The sequence below is a fragment of the Chenopodium quinoa genome, unplaced genomic scaffold, assembly GCF_001683475.1.
Source record: "Chenopodium quinoa cultivar QQ74 unplaced genomic scaffold, ASM168347v1, whole genome shotgun sequence".
NCBI classification, from domain to species: Eukaryota; Viridiplantae; Streptophyta; class Magnoliopsida; order Caryophyllales; family Amaranthaceae; genus Chenopodium; species Chenopodium quinoa.
Genome location: NW_018743946.1, coordinates 2,145,441 through 2,170,145, shown reverse-complemented (window position 1 = coordinate 2,170,145; position 24,705 = coordinate 2,145,441). Strand labels below are relative to the sequence as shown.

General features: G+C 36.3%; 1 protein-coding gene across 2 annotated transcripts; it reads left to right on the top strand.

Annotated features, from left to right (window-relative positions):
• The first annotated feature begins 49 nt into the window (after window positions 1–49).
• Window positions 50–12,056, top strand: LOC110688979 (polypyrimidine tract-binding protein homolog 1). 2 transcript variants are annotated; one of them, XM_021865723.1, is made up of 10 exons: window positions 50–697; window positions 871–1,080; window positions 3,904–3,966; window positions 4,046–4,119; window positions 4,329–4,424; window positions 7,618–7,675; window positions 7,748–7,852; window positions 7,938–8,019; window positions 11,181–11,293; window positions 11,443–12,056. In XM_021865723.1, exons 1-10 carry the CDS (start codon window positions 515–517, stop codon window positions 11,818–11,820), a joined length of 1,362 nt encoding a protein of 453 aa, XP_021721415.1. In that variant the 5' UTR covers window positions 50–514; the 3' UTR covers window positions 11,821–12,056. The 2 variants fall into 2 exon arrangements, with proteins under 2 accessions (XP_021721415.1, XP_021721416.1); XM_021865724.1 differs by having other exon boundaries at window positions 51–697; window positions 11,181–11,246; window positions 11,443–11,564.
• The last annotated feature ends 12,649 nt before the right edge of the window (window positions 12,057–24,705 follow it).

The window sequence follows — 24,705 nt, the reverse complement described above, 5'->3', positions numbered from 1 at the left end:
GTATGTTTTTTTTACAAACAGTCTAAGAGATTGAGTTGTACATGTTATAAATACGTTAGCATACATTCTTCTATACATTCGATTACACAAATGCAACTTTGGGTTAATTTTTTTTATTTATTTTTTATTTAGCTCATTTCAAAATTTTTTGTTGCAAAGAGTAACAAACTGGTAGAAATTACCCTTACCTTTAAGACATATCCAATTTATCACTATATAAGAATCTCTCAAATCATTAAAACAACCCTCAAAAAAAAAAAAAAAAAAAAAAAAAAAAAATTTGTCTGTTAAAGGTGTAGACGAAAATATCCCAATCTCAGATAGCGGGTTTAACTATCTCATCATCCCACAAACCCAAACTTCATTCATCTTCATCGTTCATAAAAAACCCTTTTCCCCCAAAAACTCCAACGAAACCCCTAATTTCTTCTTCTCTACTTTCTATCTTCGATCAATTTTGTGAAATTGAAATCTTAAAATTCATCGAAAACCCTAGTTTTTTCGAAGTTCTACGATGTCATCTTCTGGGCAACATCAGTTTAGGTACACCCAGACACCATCGAAGGTTCTCCACTTGCGCAATCTTCCATGGGAGTGTTCCGAAGAGGAGCTTGTTGAGCTCTGTAAACCCTTTGGTAAGATCGTCAATACCAAGTGCAATGTCGGCGCCAATCGTAATCAAGCTTTCGTCGAATATGTATGTGTTTAATTTTGAATTTATAGTCTTAAATTGGTTAATTTGTGAAATTAGGGCTTTTAAGTTTTGTGGGTATGATAGAAATTGTTTGAATTGTAGGTGGGATTAATGGGATTATTTATGATGATATTGTTGTGTAATGATTATTTTTGGAATTTGATGTATGATTTCAGGCAGACCTTAATCAGGCTATCTCTATGGTTTCGTATTTTGCGTCGGCTTCAGAACCGGCGCAAGTTCGGGGTAAAACTGTGTACATTCAGTATTCGAATAGACACGAAATCGTGAACAATAAGAGCCCTGGTGATATTCCGGGGAATGTGTTGCTAGTTACTATGGAAGGGGTGCAACCTGGTGACGTGACTATTGAAGTTATTCACTTGGTGAGTGCTTCCTTGAAGGCCTAAATTTCAATGCAATGATTTCTTCATTTTGTTTTACATTGTGATGAAACTGATGATGATATGTTGAAGCTGCTGAGTCATGTGAATGATTGACTTTCAAACGAAACGCCTATTTATATGTTGTGCACTAGGTTTTTAGGATCACTAGACTTGTGAACATAGTTATGCCAAGGTTTTGAAAATAGTAATTTGTGGAATACATCTAAATCGCTTGAATTTGTATAGTGATAAAGACAGTATTGTATTGTGCTATATTGAAAAAGCTAGGAAAGTACCCTACCCCTTATAAATGCCTTATGATCTTTAATAACCGTGTCAAAATTTCTATTCACTGTCCGAATGATCATATGATATAACTATTGTAATAGTCGGATTAAAATTAAGTCATTTTGTAATTGCTAGATTGCAGGATTGTTCAATATTTCTAATGTCTAGAACATGATCTTAATATTTACTGTTATCAATGGTTAAGGAAACCGTTTAAAATAAATAGGCTTTTATTTGATGTTATGAGCCTGAGTGGTAAATTAGTTTTCGTTGGGACTTAGGGGCATATTGTACCTTGGATTTAGGGGGTGCTTCGAAGTTGATAGTTTGACAATTTATGTTAGGTTCAACTGTTCAAGGAAAGAGAGAACTTAAGTATTGATAAGGCATTATGACATTAGGATGGGATGCCAAGGAATATGTACGGGATAAAAAAGTTACAAGCCTTTTTGAAGAGAGTTATAACATTATGCTATGTTATGAAATTCTGGTGGAGCAATCACGTGGTCTTTCTTTTTCCTGCTGTCTGATAGAGGTAGTATGTGAAGGCTAATCAGACTGAAAGAGAATCTTGGCTCTTGTGTACTTTTTACCATTGCCATCATGTGGAGCACTCACAAAATAAATTGCAAAAGAGATACCATTGTCAAAACACTTTGATTTGCATTACAGAACCCTAAATTTTTTTTGTATCATAAATTCTGTAGCTGTGAGATGATTGGGACATTTATTTCCTTATGAACAATCATGTTATTCACCCTTTTTGTTCTTTGACAAACACAAGCTAATATTATCAATGTATGTGCCCTCAGAGTGTGGATGGGGAAAGTTAGAAGTGGTGTCTATACATAAAAGAAATAATATGATGCCAATTGGAGAGCTGGAACATTTGCTGTAAGTACTGGCCTTAACTATGTGTTGATGTGTTAAATGAAGATAAGAAAACGAGATAAAGTTTCTTGTAACAGAAAACAGTAGAAAAAAGAGAAAGATACCTGTCTTCCACAATTAGTCTGTCAACAGAAGGTGCTCCTTTTCCTCATGAAATTGTTTATCTAATTTCTTCCATTTGCCTCCGTTCTCCCCCTCCTTGCCCAATCTTCATTCTGCAACCAAAGTTGCTTAGCGCCTCTCGCTTTACTATAGACCACAGAGTTTATGACCCCGGGTCACTCATGAGTCATGCCTTGTAGAATTGTTTGTTTTGGGGAAGTTACTAATTGGCATGGAAGCAGGAAAGACTCTGTCTATGAGAAGAGGTAAACCATATTGCTTGGTGATGCCTCTATGGATGGGTGTTGTGGAAAGTGAGTTGTTTGGTATGATATCTTTACCCATGTGTCAGCAACATTTTGTGAATTCTTTGGGTATGTAGGTTTTTTTTTTTTTTTTTTTTTTTTTTTTTTTTTTTTTTTTTTTTTTTTTTTTTAGTAACATAAATTACATGCTTTTGTTTGATTAAATTTTGTCTGAAGTTGTCCTGAAAACTTATTATGTTTGAATATGTATGAAATAGGTAAGATAAATTAAATTGAGTTGATTTAAACAAGCCTAAGTATTTTAGCTGTGACCTAATAGTTTGAATGCTTTGAATTCTCTTTCTTATCTTTTAAGTGTTAAGTTCCTTGTTATCTTTATTCTCTCTGTTTTATGGACACTGATCTAATTTCTACTTCACTATGGTTCAAAGTGACTGCACTTAACTGAGTACCCTATGCCTTCTACACATTGCTTCTCTAAATGCTTTTCAGAAGAAGTGAGAGTTACCAATATTAAAATGAACATATTTATGTAGAATACTTGGCACATCAGGTTTAAAACTCATACATTCAAAAGACACAAAATCAAAACTACTTGCACCAGGACAAAATTTCAGCTTTTTTTGCCCACAAAACGGCTTTGCTTACACCAAGGCTGGATCTATTTTGCAGCATTTGGTGAATTATCGTAATAGCTAGGCTGGTAGCTCGAAGGTCAATGTATTCAGATTGGTCTCACTTAAAGTTGTTCCTATAGGTTAATTTTCCTTTTCTTCACTTTTGTGGAAAAGTCCCATTATCTTTCATCAACTCTCTTTCTCTCTCAGTATCTTTTTTCTTCTCATCTTTCCCTCCTGTTCGTATCTTTTTCTGCCCTCCTGTTGTTTGGTGCTCTTTTTTGCCATTAATATTGAATGTTCTTTCTGTATGAGTTGCTTTATGCTACAGCAATGTAATTGACTGTCCTTAAATTTTTATAGGCTGTCTTCTTTGTAATTGTGAATTTTGATTGGCATCATTGAATCACAGATGATGATGGTTCTTATTTAAATTCTTTTGTTGGAGAGAGTTTGGAATTAAAATCATGTGCGTCATACTGCTTTCTATGGTCTATCGTCACGCTTAAATATACAGGTCTTGTTCTGCACCTGATTCTAGTCTATTGCTAATTTCATAGTTGCTGATGAGCATCGAGATGAGCCACATGTTGTTCATTTTCTTATTTCATCCTATACTTATTGAGCTATTGTTCCTTTTGATTTTCTGTGTTTGAAAGGTATTTTCTGCCTTTGGATTTGTCCACAAAATTGCCACCTTTGAAAAGGCAGCTGGATTTCAGGTAAAGAGTTTGATCTTCCACCTTGTACTGTAGTGTTCTCCCTTTGCTATTGTTTCACTTTATTAATTTGGAATGGCAGGCGTTAATCCAATTCAGCGATGTTGACACAGCAAGTGCAGCAAAGGATGCATTGGATGGGAGAAGTATACCCAGGTATGAGGTCATTGCTGCCTTTTAATTTTCCTTTCCTTGTCCTCATTTCAATTCGTGAATGATGTATCAATTTGCCAAGTATATAACCTGTATTTAGAGGTTGCTGTGTAATTGTGTATGGTGTTTTGGGAAAAAAAATATCTATACACTTGCTCTGCCTGTCAATTTCTTCTCTTATATTCTGATACCGACTAAACATTTTGATATAGGTATTTGCTTCCGGAGCATGTGAGTTCATGTAATCTGCGAATTTCATATTCTGCGCACACAGACCTGAATATTAAGTTTCAATCACACAGGAGCAGGTACTTTACTTTGCTGATCCATCACTGAGAAAGTTCATTGACTATTTTTGCTGAATTTAAAATTTCGTTATAAAGAATTATGTATTGCCAAATTATTATGTCAATGCATGTATGGGAGAAGTGGCAAAAGCATTATTTAGGGAAGGGACTGGGCAAAAGCATTATATAGGGAAGGGACTGGGTATTCCCACGATCATTTCCAGTCTTTATTTCTCTTATGACATAAACTGTGTAAAAATGATTCTTGCCTCTAAGCAACCCATTACCATGGTAGAACAACTTTAATTGTGTACTTTATTATAATAATATTAAAGAATCCATGGAAACTTTGAATCTCTCTCTCTCATGGCTGATAAGTAGTGACTGTATACTGAGATTCTTACTTGTTCATAAGCTGTAGTGAGTGGAGTCACTCCATTGCTTGGGACACTGAGATTTTTTGTTATTGGAGGTAGTCCTAGGGATGTTGATCTCAACCCATAGAAGTCTAGTTACAATTGCTACAATTAAAGATACAGAAGAAGTTGTTTATGGAGCAAATCACACTTATCAGACATCACTAAGGAAGTCCACATGATGTATATTATCATGTTTAAGATTAGAGATTATTTTGGGTGATTAATCCTTTTCCGTGTTAGTGAGGCTTAAGGATCAGTTAGATATTAGAATGATTCCTTTGAAAATAACTGCTGGCACTTTTATGATATTGTGTGGAAAGTTTTGATGATGTGTTTATTTGCTTCTTAGATTAACATTGGGAATCTGGTTTCATGTATGTTTGATTTAAGGCTTATCTTTCTCTGCACTTTTCCTTGCAATTTGCTTGTGTCTTCATGCTGTGGTGGTTCCTTTTTTAATTCTTTGTTAATATTCTGATCTTCACTTCTAGAATCACATAGGTGTCAGAATATGAGTATTTTTGTGATTTAAGGCCTATTGTCAGCTACTCCCTCCTTCCCACTTTCCATTTCCCTTTTTGCCCTCTTAATTATAATCTTTTAGAATCCCTCATTTTTTTTTTGGCTCTTATTGTATTGACTTGTTTAAATCATTGTGGTCCCTACTTTCTCTCACCTGAATTTAAAAATAATAAATAATGATGACTACCTTATCTTCTAATCACCTGTACAACTTTACTCAACTAAATCCCACTACGAAGTCCAAGAGACTTAGGAATTTTTTGTTTGTGGTGTGATAGTAGATTGTAAATTGAAATGGCATGCAAAGGTTTCTTCTTAGAGATTGCCCTTTCGGTGCAAAGGAAGAAGGGAATCCGACTGTTGTAGTGTAAAAAATGCAATTTATATTGGTTAATTTAATTTTGGGTTGATTTGTTTCGGATTAAGCCATCAAGGAAAGAAGTTTGAGTGCTGTTGTGTATGGTTCAAGTTTATAGTACTTAAATGTTAATCAGTGTTGCCGGATCATTAACTTAACTGTGATTGGCTTGTATTCATGGCTTAGGGTGTGTTCTATTCACCTAATGTCGGAGGTTTATGAACTTAATTGGGATTGGCTTGTATTCATGGCTTAGGGTGTGCTCTATTCACCTAATTTTCACTTATCTGAACTTATCTTAATCTTACCTGAACCTATTAGATTTTATTTTTATTTTATTTTAGTTGTAATTTGTATTTGGGTAGCCCTTATCAAAACTTATTTCTCTTGAATTGAACTTATTTGAACTGAACAGAACATTATGAGCTTATTACACCTGAAATAAGTGAAAATTAGGTGAACAAAACAAACCCTTAACGGGTCAGCACAGCTGTGTCCCAAGGTGAAAGGCTGATAGTTGGTTTATAGTACAATGGGCAACTTATGATTATGATTTGTGATTTTAGAATTAGGGCTCTTGCTCAGCTGTGGATCATAATGTCAGATTAAGATTTAATTTGAAGGAAACATGAACTGTACTGCAAGTTTATACTATTTTCTTCTCCTCTTTATCTCAAACAAGTCTAGCCTCATAATTTGTCACTTTGTTGCGGCCTCTGTACCCAGTGAGGTCATTGTTCTTGGGGTCTCTTGAGGAGAAGACATCATTGCCTATATGTACCTGGCACCTAGGGTTCCCCCAAAGCATTTTAAGTTAAGTGGTGAATTATCATTTTAAGACATCATTGTCACTTTGTTGCTGCCTCTGTACCCAGTGAGGTCATTCTTCTTGGGGTCTCTTGAGGAGAAGACATAATTGCCTTTATGTACCTAGCACCTAGGGTGTGCCCAAAGCATTTATAATTTAAGTGGTAAATTAGCGTGATGTAGAAAGTTATATAGCATAGTTACCCTACCATTTACATTTCTCAGTTTAATTACTTTTCTATAAGAAAAATATTGCAACTGTCTAGCAAACTCCATAGGTTAACTAGCTACATCTCAATTTAATGAGGCCCATGCCTTGTGTGATGTGAGAGTATATGCAGCGCTAATAATATAGTGGGATTGCTAAGTTGATTTAATGATTCACGTGAATTAGTATGTGTTGTATTTGACATTTTTGGACACTTACACATTTGGTTTGATGCCTGAAGTAGACACTAATTATGATATTCCTTATTTTTATGGATACTTTTAGGAGTTAGGACATGATATACCACCTGTTTAAAATGACCATCCCAACATCAATATATGCAGAAATATTTTGTGAAATACTGATGAATACAATGATTTTTCAGAAATGTTGTAAAACAAGGGAGAGTATAAGAAACCAAGCCATCACTAACCTTGCAATATAGCTATATAATCAGAAAACATATTATCTTAATTATTTTTTAGAAACTCCTCATCATCAGTCTATGAAAACATCAAAATTTGTATTAAATTCTAATGGTTTTGGTCGCAAATTCGCTTCAGTCAAGAAATCCCATGTAGGCCCTAATTTTCAAATATGTGTGTGGATTCATTTAATCACTCTTAGCAGCATTTTTCTCTAGCTATGTAATTATGAGGTGTAATGTGGATCATGATTTATAACTCCTATTTACTGCTCCCTTTATGAATGTACATTACCTCAGTATCTTTAATAGCTACTAGATGAGTATATGCAGCTCTGCCAGATAATACTACTTTTTATATGTTAAACAGATTAATTTTATTTTTCTTTCACACTTAATCTCAAATTATGAATCATCTGGTTTTGCTACTGTTGTAATGGTGCAATTCATTTTAAAAATTTCTTATCTATCTGCAGGGACTATACCAATCCTTACCTTCCTGTGAACCCTACTGCTTTTGAAGGTCTTGTTCAGGTGCGTTTCTATATCATGAAAGTGAATTAACTTACAGTGTTACAGATATGCTGACTAATTGTCTTTGTCTAGCCTGTTGTTGGTGCTGACGGAGTTAAAAAAGATCAGGAGAGCAATGTACTTCTTGCTGCAATCGAGAATATGCAATATGCTGTTACTGTTGATGTTCTTCATACGGTAATAAATTGTATCATCAGCGTCACATTTTGGCTATTACTAGCGAGTTCTGTTTATTGTTATGCTTATCAAAAGATTTTTACAGGTATTTTCTGCGTTTGGCACTGTTCAAAAAATAGCTATATTTGAAAAAAATGGCCAGACACAGGCTCTAATTCAGTATCCTGGTAAGAGATTGCCCACTCCCACCACCTCATAAGTAATTTATCATCTTTGTGTTGTGTTAAGTTTCTTACTTCTGGATATATGTGATCTATTTGGCTGTTCTTCCAATTTGCGATACTCTTTGGACCTTACATTCTGTATGTAGTTAACTAAGTTGCCTATTCTGAAAGATATATGACCGTTAGAAAAGGTCACATTTCTGTTTTTACTAGGAAACACTTTGAAAAACACCTCCCTCATTATTTATGCTCTACTCCCTCCGTTCCTTAATTACATTCTTGCTTTCCTTTTAGGGTGTTTTAAAATTACATTCCTACTTTCTCTTTTTAGTTAGTAAATTTTTACCAAATATCCCCAAATAGTTGTGATGTGGCATTACTTTAATTATTTTTCTGTTTTGTAATTAATGGTTGCATAGAAACCATAATTTTCTCACTCATTTTTTCTCACTCTTAACATTCCGAATCCATGTGCAGCACATAATTGAATATGATTGGTCCTTCTATTTTTCATAAACAAATGTGATTGGTCCTTTTTCTTTTCAAAGGATTGATGACATGTGCTTCATTTAATATCATTCTATCTTTTTTTTATTCAAAGACAGCAATAAATGTCTTGTAATTCCCATTGTACTTTCTAATCATGGGTTTTAAGGTTACTCCAAGTTCGTTAATTCCTGTGTAAATTTAGAAATAGGAATGTAATTAAGGGACGAAGGGAGTACTTTTTCTAATTCTTGATTGGATTTGGAGTAATACCCCAATCCTAGGCTGCTAGTGTCTTGAGGATATAGCTTCTCTGCATCTCTATAATATTTAGGATTTCAATGCGGTAAATTGTAACATGTTATTAACATAATTTCTTGCATGGTTATGCTACTGACGTGACATTCTCAAATCATTCTTTTTTTTTTTTTCGTGGGGGTAGGGGGATTTTGTGGTTCGAATGGACAAAATCAATTAAAGAAAAGTGAAAGTAATGGTGATTGTTACTTTTTTTTTTTTTTTTTTTTTTTTTTTTTGGGGGGGGGGGGGTGGGTGTTAAGCTATGCCCTAGTGGTTGTTTAGTTTTTAAGGTGTGCCCATGCTTTTTTGAAATTATAAGATGCGGTCTCCAACTTAAGATGATTATTTAACGGTAACCTCTGATGTTAACCCAACGTTAGAAGTTAGGTTAACTATTGATTATCCCACTTTATAGAGAATTTTCATGCCCAAAATGAGTTAGAATTATACAAGGGGATTGACATTAAGGGGTCGCCTGGATTACAAGTAATCATTAGGGGGTAGATTTTTAACACACTAACTATTAAGGGAAAAGTGATATGAGTATAAAATTTTTAGGAGCTAATATTAATCAGGTGTGGGAGTTTTAATGGGTTAATCAATTCCAATCCATTATTAACAAGTTTGGATGTATTAAATCCAGGGCAATTACTTCATATTATCACAAAAACCGCACAAATTGAATTAATAATTAGTTCAATTTCATAAATTAGGGCTAAATTAAATCGTAAATAAAAACGAAAAAAAATCGAAAATTGAAAATCCACAGATTAAATAACCAAAATAGAATGGTTAACCTTCAAATTAAACTTCAATTTGGGGCAATTTACAAAGAGGGAAGCACCTTCAAATCCAATTCTTCAGTCAACTTGTTTGAAGGAGGAGAGGAAGAGGAGGAGAGAGAAAGCTTCAGCCGCCATAGCTAGGTTGGGAGTACAAAGGTTGGAGATAGGAAAGAGATGATGTAATTTTTGGGCTGATTTTAACCTGTAAAGTATTACCCTAGGGGGGCAGTGTAATGTTTTACTCCTGTTTTGGGGGGATAAATTACGGGCCCAAATAATTACCCTCATTCCTTTAAAAGCTCGTAATAATTAACCCAGAAAATATTATGGCTATACCCTCAGGCGGTCCCTATGCATTTTTTCCACGCTTTCTCATCTACTTTTTCTTCTTTCTTCTTAATGCAACCATTGATATGTCAAGTTCTCGGTGTACTTTTTCTTTTTTCTCATCCGCTTCTTATTACTTCCCATTTTCTTAGAAATACTAACTTTGAGTCAATGTGTAAAAAAGCTCAAAGGCGCGCTGAGGCGATAAGGGATATGCAGTGCCTTGGTGCGCCTCATTTCAGTGTGGCACACTATATATATAATTGAAATAAATTGGCAGAATTATGCTTCAGGTGCGCCTCGGGCGCCTCAGGTGCGCCTTATCAAAATCGCCTCGCCTAGGCCAAAAAAAGCGCTTACCCCGCCTTAGGCGTGCTTTTTCAAACACTGCTTTGAGTTAATGTCAAAGGATAAAGTTAATTAAATACCTTAAGTTGGAGGGCCCAACTTGTAATTTTGAAAAAGCATAGGGAATACCTTAAAAACTCAACGATCTCAAGGGTATAGATTAGAAAAACCCTTTTTTAATTTTTTAATTTTTGAAGATGTTCATGATTCATCCAATCATCCTTTGTTGTATGGTTCAATTAACATATTGGAATAATCCTTTTCATGAACTGTATTTTTCCAAAGGCAAATGCTTGATAATTGTGGTCTCTTGAATGAGCTGCAGGCATGTTAACTGTCTTAAAAGCCAAGTCGTTAGTATGATTTAGTCAATGCATTTGAATTTTGTGACGTTGTTAGACAATCTTCTTAGTTCTTCAGCTATGTGTCTATGTTTATCATTTGATGCTTATATCTTGTAGGGTTTTAATTATTTATATTTATTATTATTGACATCAAAGTCTTTTTTTGGTCTTAAAATTCTTGTTTCTGACGTAGTATTTGTTTCATCGATTCAGTTGGATGGAAAGACAATATCAATAGTCTTGATATTATAATTTTTTGATTCAAACTATCTGCTTGGTTAGAATTTTCACTGGCTGTTGTTTCTTGATCTGAAATGACCACTGTTACAGCTTTCTATATAATAATAATATTAAAATAATAATAAAACTTGTGGGGCTAGCTTTGGCGATCGTAATCTGTGATCTTTGCTTCTAATAATTCTTCATTTAAACACTATGAAAAGATTGATGGTCTACTATGAAAAGATTGATGGTCTACTATGAAAAGATTGATGGTCTTTAGTGCCATGCATCTTCTCTACCTAGTTATGGAAGTCATTGAGGTTTCTAAGTATTTGTATTGTTTCTTTTTCAGATGTTAGTACGGCTTCTGTTGCGAAAGAATCTTTGGAAGGACATTGCATTTATGATGGTGGCTATTGTAAGCTTCATCTAACATATTCTCGTCATACTGATCTCAATGTAAAGGTATATTATGTGCTTTGTTTTAAAGAGAGTTGCAATACAATGGTTAGAATATACTTTCTAGAATTATGTTCATTTGTGCATGCTTCTTGAATTTATTGCTAATGAAAAATCCTTAATTTATGCGGTGGTTTTTCTGCCCCCTGTCATAGGCTCATAGTGACAAAAGTAGAGATTACACAATCCCAGAACCAACTATGCTAGCAGTGCAACAGGCTCCAAGTTATCATGGAGCTCCTGCAGCACCATGGATGAACCCTCAAACAAGTGCGGGATATCCTTCAAATGGATACAGTAATGGTGCTAACATACCGCCTCAGAATCATGCGGCACCTGCACCCTCATGGGACCCATCAATGCAGCATGGTAGGCAAACATTTGTTTCAGTACCTAGCACGTTTCCCGGTCAGACATATACATCATCTCCTATGCCTGCGTATGCCTCTGCTCCAATTTCACCAGCCCCAGGCACTTCTATGCCAATGCCTGCACCTGGTGCTTCACGGGCTAGCCCATCTTATCACTCATAAACATGTTTTTGTTTTAAATTTGTTATCTAACTGCTTGGTATCTCTTATTATATGAATTTTTGGAGTGAAGTTTGCATTATATCCTTAGATTCTCTTATAATGAAGGCAGCTTTTCTACTGTTCATAGGTTTCCTTGACACACCTAAAGCTTCCCCGAAGAAGGGGAGTAAGGCATCGAATAACTGATATTTTTTGTCTAGTCTGTATGATTGAATTTTATCCGTTTGTGGAGCTTACTGCTAATGTTTGGTTTCTTCGTTCGAATTAAAACCAAAAAAAAAGTAAAACATTAAGATTACTTTCTACAGCATTCTACTGAATGTTTCCATAAATGATTTTCCTATAATTCTTAAGGGAACCGCTTTATATGTAGAGAAAGCTCCCTCCAATATTTTTATGTGGAATTATACAATGTGTTGTAGCCATTGACCGGAGGATGTTGTCTTGAAATCTTTACAACTTAGACTTGGATATCGAGAAAATAAATGGCAAAAATGGAAATAAATCAACAATTTTTTAATCAAATATGTTTTCACAGTTGTTGATTTATTTACAAAAATACCATATAGATCCGATGTACCAAGCTAAGTTGCAATTCCACAAGAAACAAAATAAAGGACAAAAAATAGCGAAGTAACAAATTAAACTAAAGTTTAAAACACATGAAATTATTCTCTTATACATAAGAACAATATTTAATCAATAAGCATAATCTTAATTAACAAACATTGATATGTCTCACTTAGCTTTGTCAACGATCCAAATGAAATCTGAACCGATTAAAAACAGAATTTTTTGAAATCGAAAACTAACCCAAACCGTATTTTAATAAACTTGAAACTGAAACGATTCGAGTTTATATGTTTAAACGTATAAGAACCAAACTCATTAACGAACCGAATAGTTCTAAACTGATCTGAAATAAAACTGAACAAAAAAAAAAAAAGAATCGAATTGTTTCCAACCTGAAATTGTTTGAACATGGATAAAAATTGTGTTCACCGAACGGTTAACAAACCGCAAGTTGTTTGCACCTAACTGTGTACAAATGTAACCGTTTACAAAACAAACCACTTACAGAATGAACCGTTTAAGAACGAACCGCTTATAAATTGAACTGTTTACAAACCGCTTACTATAAAGGAAAGATTAAAATCACGTTAAAAGAAATTTTAAATGAAATCTAATTATACACACATGTTTACTACGGAGTACATTATTGTTTTCCCTGACTTTTATTTATGTAATTATGGATTGAGCATAAATAATCTTCATCTTCTCTTTAGGTGACATCATCAAAGTGCTTTATATTTTGATCAGAATTATATTAGACCAAAGCTGCCCTAATCAAATTCTTATGATGTATAATTGTAATTCTCAAAATTTTTAAAATGAGATGATTCTTTGATCTTTCAAAAACAAATTAAAGTCAAACAAAAATAATAATAAAGAATATTATTAATCAAACTATTTAACCACCTGAAACCAACCAACCCTAATGAAAATTGAACCGATTAACAACTGATTTATGAAACTAAAAATCGGATCGAACCATATTGTAGTATCCCGAAATCAAACCGAACCGATCTGAATAATGTTAAATCGTTTAATAACCGAACCCTTTTTGAAACGGAACCATTTTTAACCCGAAACCGTTTCCAACTTGAAACTGTTTGAACCGGATAAAAACCGTTTACAAACCGCAACTTGTCTGCAACAAACCGTTTACTACTCAAACCGTTTACAAGCGAACCGAATTATAACAACTTAAGAATAAACCGAAACCAAACCAAATCAACAATAATTTGAACCGAATTGAAACTAATATGCAAGGCACTTGAAGCAATTTCATACTGATTCATATTCAAACCGAACCAAAACCAAACTATCAAACCATCAAATTATTCTGAGCAGTTCTACTCTAGTCTCTACGTTCCTAAACAGTAGGAGATAATTGACCATTTATTTATTTAATTATTTTTTTACGAGACCATTTAATTTGAAGCAAGTATTTTATAACAACCTGTTGCTTCAAATTTGGTGACTTCTGCGAACAGTTCTTTTTACCTGGTCGTCATTCGTCAGTCGTCAACTCGTCACTGTCTCATACGACTGCACATCTAACTTTCATAAACTTTCAATATATTATGTCGATCCCCAAACCATCAAGATCCTCGAACACCATGAAAAGCTTGGTTTGTTCATTAATACTTGAAGCAAAATTTATTTGTTATTTCAAAGGAGCAAGCTCCACGCCAATATATAAACTAGATAAACAAAAATCTATATCTATGTTACAATTAAAACTCCAAGATAAGTAGTGTCATTTCGCCATGTGTAACTTTTTTTTGTTTCATTTCACCATATCACTTTTCAACTTATAAACTTGTCACATAAGCGATTATATGTAAGTATTATCTCCCAATTCAAAGTTGTAACTGGTATTATCATGATGGAGATGGTCTTAATTATTGGTCTTAACTAGGTTAGTGTTAAGTTAAGCAGAGTTCATCAAAATACTCTGTATATTTCTCATATCATATTTACGGCCACATTACATCAATATATACTTAAGAGGCATACTCTAATATTCTGTAAAGATAAACTTCCTAAGATAACCACAATATATCACAATAACAATATTCACATATTTAATATTATCCCAATATCCTCCCTCAAGTTGGAGCATACGGGTCATGCCCAACTTACAAAGTAGAAAATCGAACTTTCGAAGTAAAAATAACAGCCAACTGAACCGTCGTAGGAACATACGAAAGTACAATCGTCCCATCCATAATCGCATCCCGAACAAAATGACAATCTGATTCTATATGTTTTGTTCGTTCATGAAACACTGGATTCTGCGCAATGTACAACGCAAACTAGCTATCACAATAAAGATGCATCCCGTTCTCATGTCTGACACCTAAATCACCAAGTAGTTGTTTCAACCACTTCAACTCACAAGTCGTTGCATTCATACAACGATATTCTGCTTCTGATGAAGAAAGAGCAACTGTAGGTTGCTTCTTGGTTTTCCATGATACTGGGGACAAACCAAGCAGCACAAACCAACCACTCAATGATCGTCTGGAAAGGGGGAAACCTGCCTAATCTGAATCACACCACCCTTCCAACTGTAACGCACTATCAGATCTCAACAAAATTCCCTGTTCGGGCTCTTCTTCAAGTATCTCACAACTCGCAGAGCTGCTTCCCTATGCTAATCCTGGGATTTTGCATAAACTATGATAAAATATGCACATAATATGCTAAATCCTGTCTCGTCACAGATAAATAGATCAGACGCCCTATGAGGCGACGATATTTCTCAACATCATGCAAATACTCACCTTGAGCTAAGGCTAACCTGTGATGTTGTTCCATAGGAAACTCTGCAGGTTTGGCCTCTATTAAGCCAGCTTCAGTAATTATGTCAATCACATATTTTCTATGACAGATAAATATTCCCTGTGCATTTCGGGCTACCTCTATCCCCAAAAAATATTTTAACACTCCAAGATCTTTCATCTTGAAGCAATTTCCCAAGTATGATTTAAATTCAATCATAGCAGATTTATCATTCCCTGCAATAATCAAATCATCAACATAGACTAGCACATTAAGTTGCATTTTCCCTCTCATCAGAGTAAAAAGGGAATAATCATAATATGACTATTCAAAGCCATATTTTTTCAAAGCCGTCGTCAATTTTGCAAACCAACAACGAGGAGCCTACTTCAAGCTATACAATGACTTCTTCATCCTGCACACTTTCCCAGAGTTATTTTTGTTAAAACCAGGGGGAATTTTCATGTATACCTCTTTCTCCAAGTCTCCATGTAAAAAGGCATTGTGGACGTCCATTTGATGCACATCCCAATTTCTCACTGCAGCTACGGCGAGAAAGGTTCGAACTGTCACCATCTTCGCTACTGGGGCAAATGTTTCATTATAGTCTAGTCCTTTAACCTAATGATTTCCAAAGATGACTAGTCTAGCTTTCAATCTCTGCAAATTTCCATGCTCGTCATACTTCTCTTTGTACACCCATTTGCTTCCAAGTGCCTTTTTGCCACGAGGTAAGTCAGCAAGCACCCATGTGTCCTGCTCTTCAAAAGCCTGAATTTCATCTGCCATCGCCTTTCTCCACCCTTCGTGTTTTATAGCCTCTTTAAAATTCTTCGGCTCTTTTCCACCTGTGATTGCTGCAATGTATGTTCTATGTTTCGCAGAAAAACGGTGAGAATCAACAAAATGTGTTATAGGATAAACAGTTTCTGAGGAAGTTGGCGTGAGTGAGCTTTGAGACGTGGATGGACTTTTATATCGTATGGTGTGAGTTACAAAATCAGGAAACTTAACCGAAGGGATCTTAGTCCTCTTCCCTTTTCCCATTGCATCATCATCAGTCGCTTGCTGAGACTGATTTGCCTCGGAGTGCAGCAGCTGCTGCTGTTCAGCTTCTGTATGCAGTGACTGTCACTGCTCTACCGCACCTCCTGCACTTGCGCCCGATGGAAATCCATCGGGCTGATCAGACGCTTAGCAGGAGGGGATCATCGGGCTGCCAGCGCCCTCAAGGCCCCTGTCATCAGTGCTGGTTAGGGGCTGCTTACTACCAGCGTTCTCATCCCTCATCCCACTATGAGCATATGACTCCAACCCCCATTCATCATCACTAACATACTCTTCCATCACAGGAACAACCCGGGGCTTAGGTGAGATGTCAATTTCGGGTTGAATATAAGGAAAATCACTCTAAAAAATTGCACATCCCGTGAAATAAACATTTGTTTTGTCTCCAAATCATACACTCTCCATCCTTTCTTCCCAAAGGGATAGCCTAAGAAGACACATTTTCTACTCCGATTGGAAAATTTGTCACCTTTACTCTTTTGATTATGGGCATAACACAAACAACCAAAAACCCGAATGTACTCATAAGAGGGTAATTTATTAAATAGAATTTCGAATGGTGTTTTATAGTTGGGTAATCTTGAGGGTGTTCTATTGATTAAATGACAAGCCCCTTGAACACACTCCCCCCAAAATTTCAAAGGCAAATTAGCTTGAAACCGTAATGCCCTAGCCACATTCAAAATATGTTGATGTTTTCTCTCAACCCGGCCATTTTGTTGAGGCGTCCCAACACATGATGACTCAAAAATAATCCCATTAGCAATGAAATAATTTTTCAAGGAATTGAACTATGTGCCGTTATCACTTCGAACTATTTTTATGACTTGATTAAACTGTCGTTTGACCATAGCAACAAAACTAAGAAACATAAACTCAAATTCTGTTGTATTACTCATCAAATAGGTCCACACACTACGAGAAAAATCATCTATAATAGTCAAAAAATAGTGAGCACCACAAGACGAAGGTGCCTTGTAGGGCCCCCACAAATCCAAATGAACTAGCTCAAAACTACGACTAACTTTATTTTTGCTAATTGGGAAACTACTCTTACGTTGTTTTGCCCGGGGGCATACATCACAAGGTTTATTTTTAATACTTTTACTAGAACTACTCACAACGGGAAGATCGAGAACGAAGTACTTTTTCCGAAGGATGCCCTAATCGTTGATGCCATAACTCCAAGGAATCACCACCATTCACAGTCAATGCCTTCACCTCAAGAACACCACGAAAAAAATAAATTCCATCCACGCGTTCACCCGCTCCAATCACCTTCCTCGTCATGAGGTCCTGTATAACACAAAGATTGTTAGTGAATTATAATGAACAATTCGATTCATCACTTAATTGCGTTACCGAAATTAAGTTACAATTTAATTGCGGCACAAAAGGAACATTTTTAATCATCAAACCCCCTTTTAAGGTCACTGTGCCAATTTGGGAGGCATTGGCATATTTGCCGTCTGGTTAACAAACTGGGCAATTGGTCACATTCGTCACATTGGTCAAAAGAGATAAATCACAGGTTACATGGTTTGATGCTCCAGTGTCAATTATCCATGTCGAACTATCATTGCCATGTAGCTTAGATTTCACAGAGTTTAGATAATCCAATAGCTGCTGAACCTGCTCCGAAGCCACCCCTGCAAGAGCAGCAGCATCAGCGGAATTCGCTGTGCCTTGCGTGGGCTGATTAGTGGGCTGGGCAGTGGTCTTGTTTAAACGGACTGAATTGGAGCCACCTCTGCCACGACCAGGTCTGCCACCTCTTGCTGCCACAGAACCGCCGCGTCCTGCACCTCTGCCACCTCTCCCACGGTCTCCCCACCACTCCGGATAACCGATAATCTGGAAGCAATCACTCTCCTCGTGGCCTTCCCTGTTGCAATGAGCACACAATTTATCCTTGGTGTCACGGCTTCGCTGCTTTGACGCACCATCATATTGCACCTTGAAAGCCACAGCGTTGTCACGAGAAATAGAAGGATCAGGGCCACGCAACCTTTCAGCTTAAATTATTTGTTGATAGGCCCAATTAACACCTGGCAGAGGTTCTTGGGCTAGAAGCTGCCCTCTAATTGAGGCATAAGAATCATCTAGGCCAATTAAAAAATGATGAACGTAATCAGCTTCACTGATGTTCTCCACTTGAGAATCAATGTTGCATTTGCAAGCCCCACACGAACACACTGGAACCGTAGCATACGCAAGCAACTCATCCCAAACTTTGGACAAACGGCCAAATTAAACTCCACTGATTCACTCGTGCCCTGCTTGCAATCTCCCAAAGCTTTCTTCAATTGGCACACACGAGTACCATTAACAACACTGAACCTATTCTTAAGGTTATTCCATAATAACTGAGCATCATCGTACTCACTAATGGTAGCCCTCACCGATTGATCCAAGGTATTTGTAATCCAAGCAACCAACATCGCATGAACGGCTTCCCAATCTCCCAATTTATCAGCATCAATCAGCTTCTCGACAGACCCATCAATGAAACCATACTTGCGCTTAGCCTTCAACGAGGTCCGAACCGCCCTCGCCCATTCATCGTAATTATCACCCCGAAGCTGAATCAGAGTAATAATGCTTCCTGGAGCATCACTGGATCCAAGATGATAGGTCATATCGACCTTGGTTTTCCCCCCATCTCCCCCTGAACTTGAGCCGCCAATCATCTATCAAGGAAAAATTTGCTTGATTTTATTTTATTTTATTTAGATTGAAATTCACAAACGAACGTAAATTATGAAAATTATACGTATACGAGAGAAAACAAAAATCGGATCTTAACTAAGCTCTTGATACAATGTTAAGTTAAGCAGAGTTCAACAAAATACTCTGTATATTTCTCATATCATATTTACGGCCATATTACATCAATATATACTTAGGAGGCATACCCTAATACACTGTAAAGATAAACTTCCTAAGATAACCACAATATATCACAATAACAATATTCACATATTTAATATTATCCCAATAGTTAGTGTCAGATAATATAAAACTCCTTGATTAGAGTGATTTCCATTGATCAATATTTATAGGGTTACAATGAGTAACCTAATCATATTAGGTAACTATAAGATATGTACAGATATCAAAGATAATCTTATACAAATTATATCCTAAACCTATGATGATAATATTCTATGGATATTCTCTATCACACCCCCGTAGTCGGAGTGGGAGAAAATCGGATGCTCAGACTAGATCTGAATCACGCATCGAGCGGTAAGGATAGTATGGTAACCCATGATCATAAGAGAAGTAGTAGACATGTGCCGGTGATGACGATTTGAAGCAACAGCCACGACCTACGTAGAGTAAAGAAAAAATATTGACCCACACAACAAGATAAATTCCACCAAATTAAAACAAGCTAAGTAGCGACTGGTTTGAAAAGGTTAAAAAAAAAGTGTTTCTAGTGTCAAAAATCCAACACTCCCTTTAAGTTATTGTAGTGTAGTTGAACAAGGCTCTTGCCAAGTAGAAGACCTCCGTTGGGAAGGGGTTAGGAGCAAGACTACAATGTAACTAAGGTGGTGGAGGCCAACAACGACATTGAGAAAAAAAAAAGACAAAGGGGTGGTTCATCTCGTGGGTCTAGCTCATCCAAGACTATTATCAGTCATCAGATACGCTATGCAAGATTGCATTTCACTCACAGATTAGGCCAAAGAAGGAAGACTATGAGTGAGTTAGGTGGCGTATTAGGTGGAGAACCAAGAAGTAGAGGTGGTGCACAAAACTCCTATATGTGGTGGGAATTAGTTGGAGCACAAGAGGGGTTGCTGGTGATGGACAACCCTCGTACTCCATAATTAAAACGCGGAAGAAAAAAAAAATGTGTTTTGTGTAATTTTTTTGTGAATCCTGCCGGTGGGTTTAATTTTCTAACCCACCGGCAGGGGAAGAGAAAATTTTATATCTAAACAATCCCAAGATCTAACCTAAGCTGTGATACCATGTCAGATAATATAAAACTCCTTCATTAGAGTGATTTCCATTGATCAATATTTATAGGGTTACAATGAGTAACCTATTCATCTTAGGTAACTATAAGATATGTCACTCTTAGGAAGTATTTTTAGAGTCATTTTCGCGTTTATTTTATCTTATTTTCCCTTTTTTTTTCTCTTGTTTTCTCTCTAATAACATTTCTTGTTTATTTGGTAATTTTGTCGTGTTTTAGTTCTTTTCGTAGTTTTTATTAGAATTAGTTTATTTTCGTATTTTATTTTCTTTTGATTTGTTATATTTCGTTCTTTATTTTTCCTTGAAAGTATTCTAATTTACTTTTATTTATTTTAATTAGTTTTGAGTCTATTTTATTTCACTTTCTTTGCTTGTATAGTTTTTGTTTAGTTTTTATTAGTTTTAAGTTTATTTTGTTATTTATTTGATTTTATTTAGGAAAAATGGAAATAAATAATCCCACATTTGCTTGGTCTGACAAAAACAATCCCACCTTTCATTTATTACGAGGCAAACCCACTTTGGTCAGTAATCTTCTTCTAACAGGCTTTAACCTTCTAAAACAGGTTAAATCACCTAAGATTTAAAAACTTCCGGTTTCTTCCTCTAATTATTGCTGACAGTTGAGATTTAATTCAACTGTCATTAACTCTCTCTCTCCCCTGCTCTCCCCTGTTCTTCCCCTTTAAACTCCAGTCAGCCCCCTTTCATTTTCTCCATTAAACCTAAAAAGCTTACCCCTTTTTGCTCTAATTTTCTGATTTCTCTCTCTTCGCAATGGCAAGTCATGTTTCAATTGGCTCTGCTTCGAAATCGAAGTCTAGGGGTAGGGCAAACTCTGCTCAGTCACAGCTAGGGCTAATGTATTGCTACCATGACGAGGTTGCTCCTCTAAGGACTGTACGCCATAATGATGGTCCTACGAAGGTAAAGCGGTTCTATGGGTGTTCTTATTGGCCCGTAAGTTGTCTTATTTGTGAAATTAAATTTTCTAGGTTTTTTTTTTGTGTATTGATGTTGAGAAGTTTTTGTTTTTTAATTGAATTTTGAAATGTTTGGAGTATTAATTTGCTTAATTTTTAGGAGCAGAGGACCTGTGGGTTTTTCAAGTGGCATGATGAAGTTGATGATGTACGTGTGCTGCAACAAGCTGTTGCTGACAAGGGCTCTAGGATCATGGAGCTTGAAGATGAGAATATGTGTTTAAGAGAGAGGGTGAAGAAGCTGAAGTCCAAGAAGAAGGTGCTCGAGGATGAGATTGTAGAGATGGGCATCGCAACCACTGAGACAATGTATGAGTTGAAAGAACACAACACTAACAGGAAGCTCATGTTGACATTGGTTTTCTCCTGGTGCTTTTTCACTTTGGTGCTCTTGTTTAAATAGGTGGTGATGCAGTAGGCTAGATTGGGAAGGTACTTGTTGAAGTTTTTTGGGGGTATAATTTCTCAGTAGCAGTAGTTGTTGTTGGTGGATGTATGTTGGTGTGGGGTTTTTTTTTTTTTTTTTTTTTTTTTTGTTGATCTGGTTGATTGATGCTAGTAGAATTGAATGTCCTAAGGGACTAGTAGTTAAGTTTAGTTTTAAGAAATGGACATAAAGTCCATGTAAGTGCAGAAGTACCTAAATTTTTTGAGAATGTAAGACTTTCTTATGATATATATATATATATATATATATATATATATATATATATATATATATATATATATATATATATATATATATATATATATATATATATATATATATATATATATATATATATATAAACTGTTTTAAGTAATTGTTGCTAATTTAGTTATTTTTTTAATTTACTTAAATGTAGCTTCATAATTGCAATTATGTACCAAAGTCATTCCTGTTTTTTACTTTTTATAAAATAAATAAATAAAATAAAATAATTGTACCAAAATCATGGACAACATAACAATACTGATACTATCATAAACCAATACCCAAAGGTATGATAAGGTTCACAGTTGAGAAATGGTATCCAACAATAAACAAAACACTTAACCCAAATCTATTACATAAGATATATTACATGCTGAAAATGAAATCTAAAAGTTTAGGCAAACACAAAATACAAAGATTTCAGCTTCTAGTATGTTTAGTAGGTAGACCCTTGGCTGAAGTTTTAGCTGACTGTTGTGGTGTATGCAGTCACATCTTTTGCTCCTGATCCTTCAGGTACCTGTACAAATAGAGTGTTAAGTCAGTTAAAACTGAACATACTTAATCATCATCATCTATTGATACAATGGGAGAGGCTTACATTTGAGTATGTAGAGCCATCAGGTGTAACAAACACCCCAAAACCTTGTGGCACCTGAGCTCTTCCTCTGCCACCCCTGCCTCCCCTGGAGCCCCTCCCAGTAGTCTGACTTCCCCTTGTGGAAGAGTCTCCCCTCCCTCTAGCACTTCCCCTACCCCTTGCAGCAGTGTTACCCCTTCCCCTGGTTTGAGTTTCTCCCCCTCCTCTACCCCTGCCCCTTACATTTCCTGTAGCTCCTCCTCTGCCCCTCACATTTGTAGTAGCTCCTCCCCCGCCCACTACTCTTCCTCCTTTACCAATTTTAGAAGGTTGGGTTGTTGCTGTTAAATGGACAGATGGGCCTGGTTGATCTTGTGGAGGTGGATCAACTTGCTTTCTAGGCCTTCCCCTTGGTCTCTTTGGAGGGGGTTCTATGCTGGTGGTGGCAGTTCCTTTGTTGGGGCAGCTTCTTTTGTTGTGTCCTTTGGTGTTGCATACACTACAAGTCTTCCCCATGCCATGTTTTGTGAGCTTCCATGGGTGCTTAGGGTCTTCAAATGGGTCCTTTCTCCTATTTTTCCTTGGTCTACCAGGGCCTATTTTTATAGGTGGTGGCTCTAACACCAAATCACTCCTAGGCCAATGTCTTTCACCATCCAATGGTGGAATTGAATTTGAATAGGATAATAGGTACATATCCTTTTTGTAACAGTCATCCATAAAATCCTCTGCATTTTAGTGAGAGAAAAACATTGCTGCAACAGCATGGCAGCATGGGATTCCAGTCATATCCCATTTTCTGCAAGTGCATGTCTTGTTTTCAAGATGAACAGTGACTGTGTCCAGTCTATGGCTCACTTGGAACAATGCTGGGCTTGAAGGAAGTACTTCACATTGAGCAGCCTTCTGTTTTTCCCAGTCCAGTTTCTTCTGAATCCTAGGACAAATTGTAGTGGTCCATTTCTCCATCTCTTGTTTTTTGGTCACTAGTCTCTTCATCAAGGAAGCTATTATGTCCTCAAGCATGTAAAGTAAATGCTTTGTCCTAGCATTTATAATATACCCATTGAATCTCTCTGCCATGTTGCTTGTAATCACATCAACTTTCACTTCTGTCTTCAAAAAGGCTCTACAGAAGACATTAGGGTTACATGCCTTGAAAGCTTGTGCAGCAGCTGGATTTGCCTTTGCTAATTTCTCAAGTGCTTCCTCATAATTAGCTTGACTGTATGCTTTTGCACAATTCCAAAAGAGGAGCTTATATTCATCCTCTTTAAAGGATTTATGCCAATTAGCATATATATGCCTTGCACAATGTCTGTGCTCAGCATTAGGGAGTACCTCACTGACTCCTCTCAAAATTGACTGCAAATCAAACCAACATAAAAAAATTACAAATAAAACAACAAATAAAACAAAGCAAGAAAAATAGAAAAATGTAATGCAAGCTAGAGCAGGGAGTTACATGATGCTCATCAGACACTATCACAACTCCAGAACCAACGCCAATGCCAGTGTTGTTGCTGAGATTGCTTAAGAACCATTCCCATGAGGTGTTGTTTTCCCCTTCCACCACAGCCCAAGCAATTGGGTACATTTGGTCATTCCCATCTCTCCCTACAGCTGACATTAACTGCCCTCCAAGAAAGGTTTTTAAGAAACAAGCATCTACACAAATTATCTTCCTACACCCTTCCTTCTAACCTTTCTTCACACCCTCAAAGCACACATATAACCTTTGAAAAATCAGAGGAGGTTTGTCTTTTTCCATATAAGTCACCAACTCAATCTGTGTGTTTGGAGTAGACCTTTTCAGGGCCTCCAAATACCTACCTACCTTCCCATAATGCTCCCTCATTGAACCATGTAGTTTCCTATGAGCATTCCACTTGACCTTGTATGCAAAATCAGTCTTCACAATAACCCTATAAGATCTCCTAACAGTCTCCACAATTTCTTTAGCAGGCCAGTGAGGCCTAGCCTTGAACACATCAAGCAATTGGTCAGCAAGCCAGCTACATTTCAATTGCTTGTTTTTCTCCATGTTTCTAATACAACTGTGGTCAGGCACAACAGTTTTAACTACAAATGCACCCCTCCTAGAATCCCAGCTTCCATACAACCTAAATGGACAACCATCACTACACCTAACTCCTATCCTTTGTTGCCTACTCTTGTTAGCCAAAACAATGTGCAAATTTCTGCTTTGGAACACT